At 47.5% G+C, this 12356-nt stretch overlaps 1 protein-coding gene across 3 annotated transcripts in view; it reads left to right on the forward strand.

Annotated features, from left to right (window-relative positions):
- Positions 1–2165: 2165 nt before the first annotated feature.
- Positions 2166–12356, forward strand: part of DYNC2I1 (dynein 2 intermediate chain 1) — a 92069-nt gene continuing 81878 nt past the window's right edge. For 2 of the 3 annotated variants that reach the window (XM_031007308.2, XM_055347575.2), the window contains exon 1: positions 2166–2372. In XM_031007308.2, the coding sequence (XP_030863168.2) occupies positions 2358–2372 (15 nt within the window). In that variant the 5' untranslated portion in view covers positions 2166–2357. Of the gene's footprint in view, positions 2373–11091; positions 11111–12356 lie in introns of those variants that run through there. The other variant, XM_055347574.1, reaches the window with a different exon arrangement.

Consider the following 12356-nt stretch of genomic DNA (forward strand, 5'->3'; position numbering starts at 1 on the left):
GAAGAGGGTTTGCATCATTCTCAGCAAACTATCACAAGAACAGAAAACCAAACACCGCATGTTCTCACTCACAAGTGGGAGTTGAACAATGAGAACACATGGACACGGAGAGGAACATCACACATGGGGGTCTGTCGGTGGGGGGCTGGGGGATAGCATTAGGAGAAATACCTAATGTAGATGACGGGTTGATGGGTGTCACAAACCACCGTGGCATGTGTATACCTATGTAACAAACCTGCACGTTCTGCACATGTACCCCAGAACTTAAAGTATAATAATAATAAGAGAAGGGGGTTTGTTTTGGGAAAGGGCTGTTATCTTTCTTTCAAAGTTAAACTATTCTACGACCAGGAATGGACAAGGACAGCTTGGAGGTTAGAAAAAGATGGAGTCAGGTTAGATCTCTTTCACTGTCATAATTTTCTCAGTTCTAATTCTTGCAGAGGTAGTTTCAGACTTAAGTTGCAGATCTAAAGTTACAATTGGCGTGTCTTTGTTTAAGTGAGGACACACATCTTGAAAGGTCTCCAGGCTGGCAAAACATTTACACCTGGGAGACTGGTGGGGGCCAAGGTGCCCGGCCCTGCCTTCACGGGGGCCTGGCTGGCAGGAGCCTTGCAGCCTGCAAAGCAACAGCTGTGCATTTGGAAGAGGGTGTTGGGCGACTCGGCTTGTAACCACCCAAGGGGTTCACCTTGCCCGCTGCCTAGACAGAGCCGATCGAGATGGGGGAATTGCAATAGAGAAAGAGTAATTTACACAGAGCTGGCTGTGCAGGAGACTAGAGTTTTATTATTACTCAAATCCATCTCCTTGAGCATTGAAGCATTCAGGGATCAGAGTTTTCAAGGATAACTTGGGTGGGGGGAAGCCAGTGAGCCAGGAGTGCTGATTGGTCAGAGATGAAATCATAGGGAGTCAAAGCAGTCTTCTTGCCCTTATCAGTTCCTGGGTGAGGGGCCACAAGATCAGATGAGCCAGTTTATTGATCTGGGTGGTGCCAGCTGATCCATCAAGTGCAGGTTCTGCAAAATATCTCAAGCACTGATCTTAGGAGCAGTTTAGGGAGGGTCAGAATATTGTAGCCTCCAGCTGCGTGACTCCTAAAACGTAATTTCTAATCTTGTGGCTAACATCAGTCCTACAAAGGCAATCAAGTCCCCAGGCAAGAAGAAGGCCTGCTTTGGGAAAGGGCTGTTACCGTCTGTGTTTAAACTATAAAATATAAACTAAGTTTCTCCCAAAGTTAGTTCAGCCTACTGCCAGGAAGGAACAAGGACAGCTTGGAGGTCAGAAGCAAGATGCTGTGGGTTAAGTTACACCTCTTTTACTGCCTCAGTTATAATTTTGAAAAGGCGGTTTCCGGCTTTCAGCCCTAACTTTCCCTTTGGCTGAAGGAGTTCGGAGGTCCTGAGAGTTTTTGATTTTCCCTTACGTGTTGTATAAAAACAGTCTCTCAACGTTGATTCCTGCCTACCTTACTGCTTGTTTTTATCAAAAGACGACATATGGGAATATAATTTGTTAAGTGCAAAGCCTTATTCAAATGTAAAGCTCTTTTCTTTTTTTTTTTTTTTTTTGAGACAGGGTCTCGATCTGTCGCCCAGGTTGGAGTGCAGTGGCGTGATCTCCGCTCACTGCAAGCTCCGCCTCCCAGGTTCACGCCATTCTTCTGCCTCAGCCTCCCGAGTAGCTGGGACTACAGGCGCCTGACACTGCGCCCAGCTATTTTTTTTTTGTATTTTTAGTAGAGACGGGGTTTCACCGTGTTAGCCAGTATGGTCTCGATCTCCTGACCTCATGATCCACCCGCCTCCGCCTCCCAAAGTGCTGGGATTACAGGCGTGAGCCACCGCGCTCGGCCTCAAACGTAAAGCTCTTTTCAATCTCTGCTCTCCCTTTCTATCTTCCCCGACTGTCAGTCCGGTCCCGCGGGAACCCGGGGCGGGTTGGGGCGAGTCAAGAGCCCCTGCACCCCAAGTCAGGGTACTGCACCTACCCCTTGGGGAGACCAACGACCGCTCGGTCCTCTGCTGCTCCTGCCTGGCGGTTGCTAGGAGCCGGGGAAGCGCAGGCGCATTGGGAGGGGCCGCGGGCACGCCGAGCAGCGACCACTCGGCCTTTCCCTGCTCCTGCCTGCCAGATGCTAAAAATGCCGGGGATGCGCAGGCGCGCTGGGAGAGGCCGCAGGGCACGCTGGGCAGTGCCTCTGGGCCCTCTGCTGCTCCTGCCTGTCGGTTGCTAGGCGCTGGGACGCGCCTCCCGAAGGGTGCGGGGCACAGGTGGCCTCTTCGGGGTGGGCCGCGCCTGGCCGGGGCCGAGGACACCGCGGCCGCCCGGGCCTGCGGGAAGCGATGGAGCCCGGGAAGGTCGGTGCGGCGCTGGGTCTGGGCGAGGGGTGGTCGAGCTTCGCGGACTCCTTCGGGCGCCGCTAGCCGCGCCGCCGCCGCCCTCCTTTTGCGCAGCGGTTCTCTCGGCCGGGCCGGGGCTTCCCGGAGGAGCCGCGGTGCCTCCGAGGCAGGAAGGGAAACGGAGGCGCGGCTGGCCGTCGGCGCGAGGGATGGCAGGACGCCGGGCTCCCGGCGGTCGGGAGAGGCGGTCTGTGCAGCCTCAGGCCTGGGGTCGCCGCCGCGGCCCGTCTCCTCGCGCCCGGCCTGGAGGCGGCCTCGGCCCCTGCTGCGGGGCCGGGGTGGCTGAGGAGCCATGTTTAAAATTTTATTAAATTTTAGCTGATTTAAGTTTAAATATGACTTGTCACAGTTTAAGAGGTTGAGAGAGTGCAGCCTGGGTGCTTGAGTTTGAATTCGGGCTTTTGTATTTCCTTGTATGACCTTGGCAAACTCACTTAACATGTCTTGTTTCCTAATTCATTCAATGAGCACAATAATAATAGCAACATTATAGGGTGTTTAAGAAGATTAAGTGAGATATTATGTGTAAAAGTGCATAGACCAGTGCCTGCTTTAACACTCAATAAATGTTAGATATTACTGTATTATTCTTGTTGTCTATTGATTCCCCACTAAAAGATGAGGAATTTAATTTGCCTACATTTTCTTCTACCTTCACTCCTATTATTTTTTCCCCGTCACTTACCTTTATGTGTTAAATAATACTCCTTAATTTGTATTTTATGTTATATAAAACCTTAGGTTTTTTTTTTTTTTTTTTTTTTGAGATGGAGTCTTACTCTGTCACCAGGCTGGAGTGCAATGGCATGATCTTGGCTTACTGCAACCTCCGACTCCAGGGTTCAAGAGATTCTCCTGCCTCAGTCTCCCCAGTAGGTGGGATTACAGATGTCCGCCACCATGCCCAGCTGATTTTTGTATTTTTAGTAGAGATGAGGTTTCACCGTGTTGGCCAAGATGGTCTTGATCTCCTGACTTCGTGAGCCACTGCACCCGGTCTTTTTTTTTTTTTTTTTAAAAGATAATTCCCCTTGTCGCCCAGGCTGGAGTACAGTGGCACGATCTCTGCTCACCGCAACCTCCAACTCCCGGGTTCCAGCGATTCTCCTGCCTCAGCCTTCCAAGTAGCTGGGATTATAGGCAAGCGCCACTATGCCTGGCTAATTTTTGTATTTTTAGTAGGGATGGGGTTTCTCTATGTTGGTCAGGCTGGTCTCGAACGCCTGACCTCAGGTGATCCGCCCGCCTTGGCCTCCCAAAGTGCTGGGATTACAGGCGTGAGCCACCGCGCTAGGCCAACCTTAGATAGTATTTTTTAACTTTCCCCTAGTTAAGATTAGGAAGCTACTGCCCTGCACTCCCCATTTCTCCCTAAACCCACTAATTTCCTGACCCTGTCATCTTCTATGCTATTCTCTTTACATTTCTTTAAGTTACTCTGTAACTTACATTGTCCGTGATTTGTTTATAGGTTGATTTTAAAAATGAAAACCAGTAAACACTATAACATCATGGTTATATACGTTTTCATTGCAGAACCAAATAGTCAGATTGGACCAATAGATACAATGGAGTCCTGTATTCTAAGCTCACTCTGCTCAGAGAACAATGTTTCTGGTGTCAGGGTCAAAGGGGTCATCTTTTCTTACATTCAGTTAATGTACCACAATGTAGTTTGCTTATTATTTGGACCATGTCTTTCGTAAATGGCCCTATTTGCCCTTTTTTTTTTTAGTTTTGGCAAAAAAGAACATATGCTGTTTTAAATTTTTAAACCTTATGATGTTTTCTAGCTTATTAGTGTCATATTACCTGTTTAATGAAATTCTCTTAAATTCTTCCCAGAGCTCACTGACTTTATGTTCTCATCAGGACAAATTGTTTTCTAGACATGCACAGAGCTATGATCTGGGAATTCTTTCTCATTGTGCTTCTGGGTTAGGCCTACTGTTTCTTGGATCAAGTGTCTCCCTCTTTTTTGAAATCTCCCTGCTTTTTCCAGTGGAGTATCCCCTCCCCTCCCGTTTCCTCTGCCCTCCCGTTTCCCCTCCCTTCCCCTCCCCTCCCCCTTCCCCTCCCCTCCCCCTTCCCCTCCCCTCCCCCTTCCCCTCCCCTCCCGTTTCCCCTGCCCTCCCCTTTCCCCTCTCCTCCCCTTTCCCCTGCCCTCCCCTTTCCCCTCCCTTCCCCTCCCCTCCCATTTCCCCTCCCTTCTCCTCCTCTCCCCTCCCCTTTCCCCTCCCCCCTCCCCTTTCCCCTCCCCCCTCCCCTTTCCTTTCCTCCCCTCCCCTCCCCTTTCCTTTCCTCCCCTCCCCCCCCTTTCCTTTCCTCTCCTTTCCTTTCTTCAGAGTCTTGCTCGTTCACCCAGGTTGGAGTGCAGTGACACGCTCACAGCTCACTGCAGCCTCAACCTCCCAGGCTCAAGCAACGGCTCTTGTCTTGGCTTCCCAAAGTGCTGGGACTACAGGTGCAAGCTACCGTAGCCTGGCCTATCGCATACCTTTTTAGACAAGAGTATATGTGGGAAGAAAACTGTATGCCCTAAGAATATCCTTATTATACTGATAGATTGTTTAAGAGTTTGGCTTAGCATATAATTCTAGGAGCAAAATAATTTCCCAGAACTTTGAAGATGGTTTACTTTTGTCTTCTAGCAGTGTGTTTGGCTGATGAGATATCTTTGTGAGTAACATTTTCTTTCTCTCCAGAAGATTTAGGATCTTTATCTGTGATGTTCTGAATATGGATGTAGTTTGTTATAGATCTTTTTTCATTCGTTATTTTTGACATTTGACTGTCCCTTGGGGTTTTATTCTGATACATATTTAATACATAAAATTCATTTTTTTGAGACAGAGTCTCGCTCTGTCGCCCAGGTTGGAGTGCAATGGCGTGATCTCAGCTCACTGCAACCTCCACCTCCCAGGTTAAAGCGGTCCTCCTGTCTCAGTCTCCTGAGTAGCTGGGATTACAGATGTGTGTCATCACGCCCAGCTAATTTTTGTATTTTTAGCAGAGACGGGATTTCATCGTGTTGTCCAGGCTGGTCTTGATCCGCCCACCTCGGCCTCCCAAAGTGCTGGGATTATAAGCATGAGCCACTGTGCCAGGCCAGTAAATAAACATTTTTAAAGTAGCAAAAGCAACAGACCTCAGAGCTGGATATTTCCTGGCAACTTATGAATTCCTGTAACAGGTTCTCAATTGCAAGTCGGTCTTTAACTTTTTAGGAAGTTAACCCATGGGTCATTAGAATCTAATTATGTAACTATTATGCTGTGATATAGAATTAATTAGTATAGTCTATTTCATAAGGTAAGGGGAAGGATAAAGTTTTCATGAGATTACTGGAATAAAATTGTATTGGATTATTTTGGTATTAGAGTTTGTTTGTTTTTTTTTTTTTGGAGACAAAGTCTCACTCTTGTCCCCTAGGCTGGGGTGCAGTGGTGTGATCTCAGCTCACTCCATTCTCTGCCTCCCGGGTTCAAGCAGTTCTCCTGCCTCAGCCTCGCAAGTAGCTGAGATTACAGGCATGCGCCACTATGCTGGGCTAATTTTTTTTATATTTTTAGTAGAGACAGGGTTTCACCATGTTGGCCAGGCTGGTCTGGAACTCCTGACCTCAGGTGATTCACCAGCCTCAGTCTCCCAAAGTGCTGGGATTACAGGCGTGAGCTATCTCACCCCACTGGTATTATAGCTTTTAGTATACACCAAGCGTTTCTTTCAGTTTGTTTCATTGTACTTAGTTGCTCACATAATTAATATGATGAATATAAATAGTTTTATGTTCTTTGTTTGTACTGAGATCATACCAAGTTTCAGTATGTCGTAGCTATTGGAAAAAACTTAATGGTACCTTTGCAGGCTTTACACCTGCCTGCATGGTGACAATTTTCTTTAATATTAGCTCTTTCAAAACTCTTTATCTTGTTTACAATGTGTATGACTATTGATTTTTATGGTCAATGAAAATTTTGGAAATTTCTAAGTTTTTTTGTTACATACCAAACAATTGATAGGTTATGTGTGAGTTTATTGTTGTGAAATTTATTAATCATAGCTTGAAAAATGTAAACATGTTTTTTAGGTTATTCTTAGTTTAAAATAAATTTCTACCCTTTTTATTTTCATGTGAGATATGTACTAGTGATGTGAACTGTTTAGGTACAGTGCAATGCCGTTTCATTCCGTTTTTAGAAAGGCTGAATGTTTTAGAGTAGCTACAGTGGGGTCTCCAAGGTTGGTCCTCACTAATCCGCTTGTGGGGTTCCTCCAGAGAACTGCAGAAACTCTGGCATGAACTCTCCATTCAAAGCCCTGTGCTGATTCTTTTTTTTTTTTTTTTTTATTATACTTTAAGTTTTAGGGTACATGTGCACATTGTGCAGGTTAGTTACATATGTATACATGTGCCATGCTGGTGCGCTGCACCCACTAACTCGTCATCTAGCATTAGGTATATCTCCCAATGCTATCCATCTCCCCTCCCCCACCCCACAACATTCCCCAGAGTGTGATATTCCCCTTCCTGTGTCCATGTGATCTCATTGTTCAATTCCCACCTATGAGTGAGAATATGCGGTGTTTGGTTTTTTGTTCTTGCGATAGTTTACTGAGAATGATGGTTTCCAATTTCATCCATGTCCCTACAAAGGACATGAACTCGTCATTTTTTATGGCTGCATAGTATTCCATGGTGTATATGTGCCACATTTTCTTAATCCAGTCTACCATTGTTGGACATTTGGGTTGGTTCCAAGTCTTTGCTATTGTGAATAATGCCGCAATAAACATACATGTGCATGTGTCTCTATAGCAGCATGATTTATAGTCCTTTGGGTATATACCCAGTAATGGGATGGCTGGGTCAAATGGTATTTCTAGTTGTAGATCCCTGAGGAATCGCCACACTGACTTCCACAAGGGTTGAACTAGTTTACAGTCCCACCAACAGTGTAAAAGTGTTCCTATTTCTCCACATCCTCTCCAGCACCTGTTGTTTCCTGACTTTTTAATGATTGCCATTCTAACTGGTGTGAGATGATATCTCATAGTGGTTTTGATTTGCATTTCTCTGATGGCCAGTGATGATGAGCATTTTTTCATGTGTTTTTTGGCTGCATAAATGTCTTCTTTTGAGAAGTGTCTGTTCATGTCCTTCGCCCACTTTTTGATGGGGTTGTTTGTTTTTTTCTTGTAAATTTGTTTGAGTTCATTGTAGATTCTGGATATTAGCCCTTTGTCAGATGAGTAGGTTGCGAAAATTTTCTCCCATGTTGTAGGTTGCCTGTTCACTCTGATGGTAGTTTCTTTTGCTGTGCAGAAGCTCTTTAGTTTAATTAGATCCCATTTGTCAATTTTGGCTTTTGTTGCCATTGCTTTTGGTGTTTTGGACATGAAGTCCTTGCCCACGCCTATGTCCTGAATGGTAATGCCTAGGTTTTCTTCTAGGGTTTTTATGGTTTTAGGTCTAACGTTTAAATCTTTAATCCATCTTGAATTGATTTTTGTATAAGGTGTAAGGAAGGGATCCAGTTTCAGCTTTCTACATATGGCTAGCCAGTTTTCCCAGCACCATTTATTAAATAGGGAATCCTTTCCCCATTGCTTGTTTTTGTCAGGTTTGTCAAAGATCAGATAGTTGTAGGTATGCGGCGTTATTTCTGAGGGCTCTGTTCTGTTCCATTGATCTATATCTCTGTTTTGGTACCAGTACCATGCTGTTTTTGTTACTGTAGCCTTGTAGTATAGTTTGAAGTCAGGTAGTGTGATGCCTCCAGCTTTGTTCTTTTGGCTTAGGATTGACTTGGAAATGCGGGCTCTTTTTTGGTTCCATATGAACTTTAAAGTAGTTTTTTCCAATTCTGTGAAGAAAGTCATTGGTAGCTTGATGGGGATGGCATTGAATCTGTAAATGACCTTGGGCAGTATGGCCATTTTCACGATATTGATTCTTCCTACCCATGAGCATGGAATGTTCTTCCATTTGTTTGTATCCTCTTTTATTTCCTTGAGCAGTGGTTTGTAGTTCTCCTTGAAGAGGTCCTTCACATCCCTTGTAAGTTGGATTCCTAGGTATTTTATTCTCTTTGAAGCAATTGTGAATGGGAGTTCACTCATGATTTGGCTGTCTGTTTGTCTGTTGTTGGTGTATAAGAATGCCTGTGCTGATTCTTGACGAAAGTTTAACACTGCTCCTCGCAGCGTAAGGCCACCTCTGGGACAACCCAGCTCAGTGTTGTCTGAAAGAGCTCAGGGCTGTCAGAATAATTTACTGTTTGTTTTAGCCAACACCTGGGGATAGGTCCCTGACATCCTTTCTGAAGAGAGTTTAAAAGGGCTTAAATTATGAATCCTTCTCTGTCGTTTTGAGATGTCTCTAAATCTGCAATTCAGGAGTGTCTTTGAAAAGATATCAGAAAGGACAGGACGGCCTCTGTTCTGGTCTCTCTGGGAAGGTAGAATCCTAACTACTGTAATTATCAGCTAGCAGACACAGCGAGCTTAATCTCAGTTACACTGACCAGCCTTTGTAATTTTTCACTTGAGCTCCCTAGCCCGGGTTCTCCCCTAAAACACTCCCTCACCTCAGTGCAAACAGAAATGGAGCTCAGCTGTTTCCCATCCTGCCTGCAGTTACTGAATGAAATCTATTTCACCACTCGAAAGTCTGGCATCCCCCTCCCCACACTTCTCATCTGTCAGCCAAGTCTAGAAAGGAATCAGCCTGAGGTCAGCTCTGTCTACAAAATAGACTCAGCACAGCAGCATTTTAGGCATCTGCCGCTTTGACGTAGCTTTGACGTAGCAGCTCACAGATAGGACTCTCATCTGCAAATACATGCATACCGAAAACACGGGTGCTCCCTGCAGCCACGTTTGTCACACGGATTACAGAGTGTTAGAAGCAGCCTGTGTGGTCACCAGCCAGGGCCTAGGTGAGTGAATTACGGTGACTGTAGGGAATAACCTTGGATTCAGTGATGGAAACTGATCATCCTAGTTTTCTTAGTTACCGTTTTCTTCAGAGCACTTTTCCTACCAGGGAGCGTCAGTTACACAGTCAAGTAGTAGAATGAAGACCTGGATAGGCTGCATTTCATAATTTGGCCCTAAGTAATTTGATAACTTAAAAATTCTAGTGTAAGGAATTTTGAAAAAAAAATGAGGACAGCAAAAGATAAATTATGTCCCAGTCCTAAAGGCGGGAGCCAGCCTTGCCCTCTGGGTCTTTTAGCGTGCGCGCCTAGTTTGGTGTGTTGCCATGCAGGGTTAGTGAAGCACACCACTCTGGCCGTTAGTGCTCCTGCTCATTCCACTCTGTAATTCTGAGAATTCATGTTGGTGTCGTCAACCTAAAGAAAATCCAGGCAAAATTAATTATAGAGACTATCAGGGCCACAGCCTGGGAAACACTGGGAGGCGCTCCAGAGAACAAACGAGAGGCTTGAGTGTTTAAAGAGAAAAGGACGAATCAGGAGAGGGGACGGTTACAAAATATTTTGTCAAGTACTGGTTTACAGAAATAACATTGATTATTGATTGGTTATACATCACTGAACTGCAGGTTACGAATTCTGGTGTTCAGTGTATGACATTGGTAGGTTAATTTATGGCTATTGGCCAGGTGTGGTGGCTCATGCTTGTAATCCTGGCACTTTGGGAGGCTGAGGTGGGAGGATTGTTTGAGGATGGGAGTTCGAGGCCAGCCTGGGCAACATAGCAAGGCCCTATCTCTTAAAAAAAAAAAACCTGGGCATGGTGGTGCATTTCTGTAGCCCCAGCTACTCAGGAGGCTGAGGTGGGAGGATTTCTTGAGCACAGGAGGTCAAGGCTGTAGTGAGCTATGATAGCACTGTGTCTGGAGTTGGTTCCTTCTGGTGGGTTCTTGGTCTCGCTGACTTCAAGAATGAAGCCACAGACCCTGGCGGCGAGTGTTACAATTCTTAAAGATGGTGTGTCTGGAGTTTGTTCCTTCAGATGTTCAGATGTGTCTGGAGTTTCTTCCTTCTGGTGGGTTCGTGGTCTTGCTGACTTCAGGAGTGAAGCGACACACCTTCGCAGTGAGCGTTACAGCTCTTAAAGATGGCGCATCCGGAGTTGTTTGTTCCTCCTGGTGGGTTCATGGTCTCGCTGACTTCAGGAGTGAAGCTCCAGACCTTTGCAGTGAGTGTTACAGCTCATAAAGGTAGCGTGGACCCAAAGAGTGAGCAGCAGCAAGATTTATTGTGAAGAACAAAGCACAAAGCTTCCGCAGTGTGGAAGGGGACCCAAGCAGGTTGCCACTGCTGGCTGGGGGTGGGGGTGGGGGGGCCAGCTTTTATTCCCTTATTTGGCCCTGCCCACATCGTGGTGCGTTTACAAACCTTTAGCTAGACACAGAGTGCTGATTGGTGTGTTTTTACAGAGTGCCGATTGGTGCGTTTACAAACCTTTAGCTAGACACAGAGCGCTGATTGGTGCGTTTTTACAGAGTGCTGATTGGTGCGTTTACAAACCTTTAGCGAGACAGAGTCCTGATTGGTGTGTTTACAGTCCTTTAGCTAGACGGAAAAGTTCTCCAAGTCCCCACCCACCCAGAAGCCCAGGAGGCTTCACCTCTCCGCACCACTGAACTCCAGCCTGGGTGACAGAATGAGACTCTTTAAATAATAATAATAATATGGCTGTTGGTGGTGATGCTGAGTCACGAGGTCATAAAGCAGGCTGCTTACTTAGCTCTGGGTGTGGGGGGAGCGGGACTTCCTTAGCTCCAGGTGTGTGTGGGGGGAGCGGGATGTCCTTAGCTGGCGGGGGGTGTGGGGGGTGGGGGGGGTGGGTGTGGGGAAGAGCGGGACGTCCTTAGCTCCTGGTGTGTGTGTGGGGGGGGCGGTGAGCAGGACGTCCTTAGCTCCGGGTGTGTGGGGGGAAGGGGGACGTCCTTAGCTCCCGGTGCCGGGGTTGGGGGTGTGGAGCAGGAAGTCCTTAGCTCCGGGTGTGGGACAGAGAGGGAGACATCCTTAGCTCTGGGTGGAGGGGGTGCCGGATGTCCTTAGCTCCGGGTGTGGGTGGGAGAGCCGGACGTCCTTAGCTCCGGGTGTTGGAGTGGGGAGCGGGACGTCCTTAGCTCCGGGTGTTGGAGTGGGGAGCGGGACGTCCTTAGCTCCGGGTGTTGGAGTGGGGAGCGGGACGTCCTTAGCTCCCGGTATTTGGTGGGGAGCAGGACGTCCTTAGCTCCCGGTATTTGGTGGGGAGCAGGACGTCCTTAGCTCCGGGTGTTGGAGGGGGGAGCGGGACGTCCTTAGCTCTGGGTGTTGGAGGGTGTTGGAGAGGGGAGCGGGACGTCCTTAGCTCTGGGTGTTGGGGGTGGGGAGCGGGACTCCGGGTGTTGGGGGGGGGGAGCGGGACGTCCTTAGCTCCTGGTGTGGGGGGGAGCAGGACGTCCTTAGCTGCGGATGTGGTGGGGGGAGCGGGACGTCCTTAGCTATGGGTGTGGCGGGGTGGGGAGCAGGAAGTCCTTAGCTCCCGGTGTGTGTGTGTGGTGGGGGGGGAGTGGGACGTCCTTAGCTCCGGGTGTGGTGGGGGGAGCAGACGTTCTTAGCTCTGGGTGTGGCGGGGAATGAGACGTGACCACTGTCACATTTCAGTGGCTCTGAGCCTAAACATTTAAAGGAGCTCACATTCCTCAGATTAGTTTCTTTTCTTTCTCAGTGTCATGCAGGGAACAGGATGACGATGTGGACGTCAGCGCTGTACCACTGGGTCCATGTAGATGAATGTCACAGGGTTGGGCCGCGGTGTCTCTGTCATGTGGGGACTCAGGCTGGAGAGTGCCTTTGCTGCTTTGCACAGAGCTAGTGGTCATCCTGAAGGTCCAGAATGGATTTATCGCAGTCTCCCTGGAAGGAAGAGTGGATTTAGAAACATGTTAGAAGCAGAAATAGTAGTATCTGGTGACGC

The sequence above is a fragment of the Gorilla gorilla genome, chromosome 6 (genome assembly GCF_029281585.2).
Source record: "Gorilla gorilla gorilla isolate KB3781 chromosome 6, NHGRI_mGorGor1-v2.1_pri, whole genome shotgun sequence".
Lineage (NCBI taxonomy): Eukaryota > Metazoa > Chordata > Mammalia > Primates > Hominidae > Gorilla > Gorilla gorilla.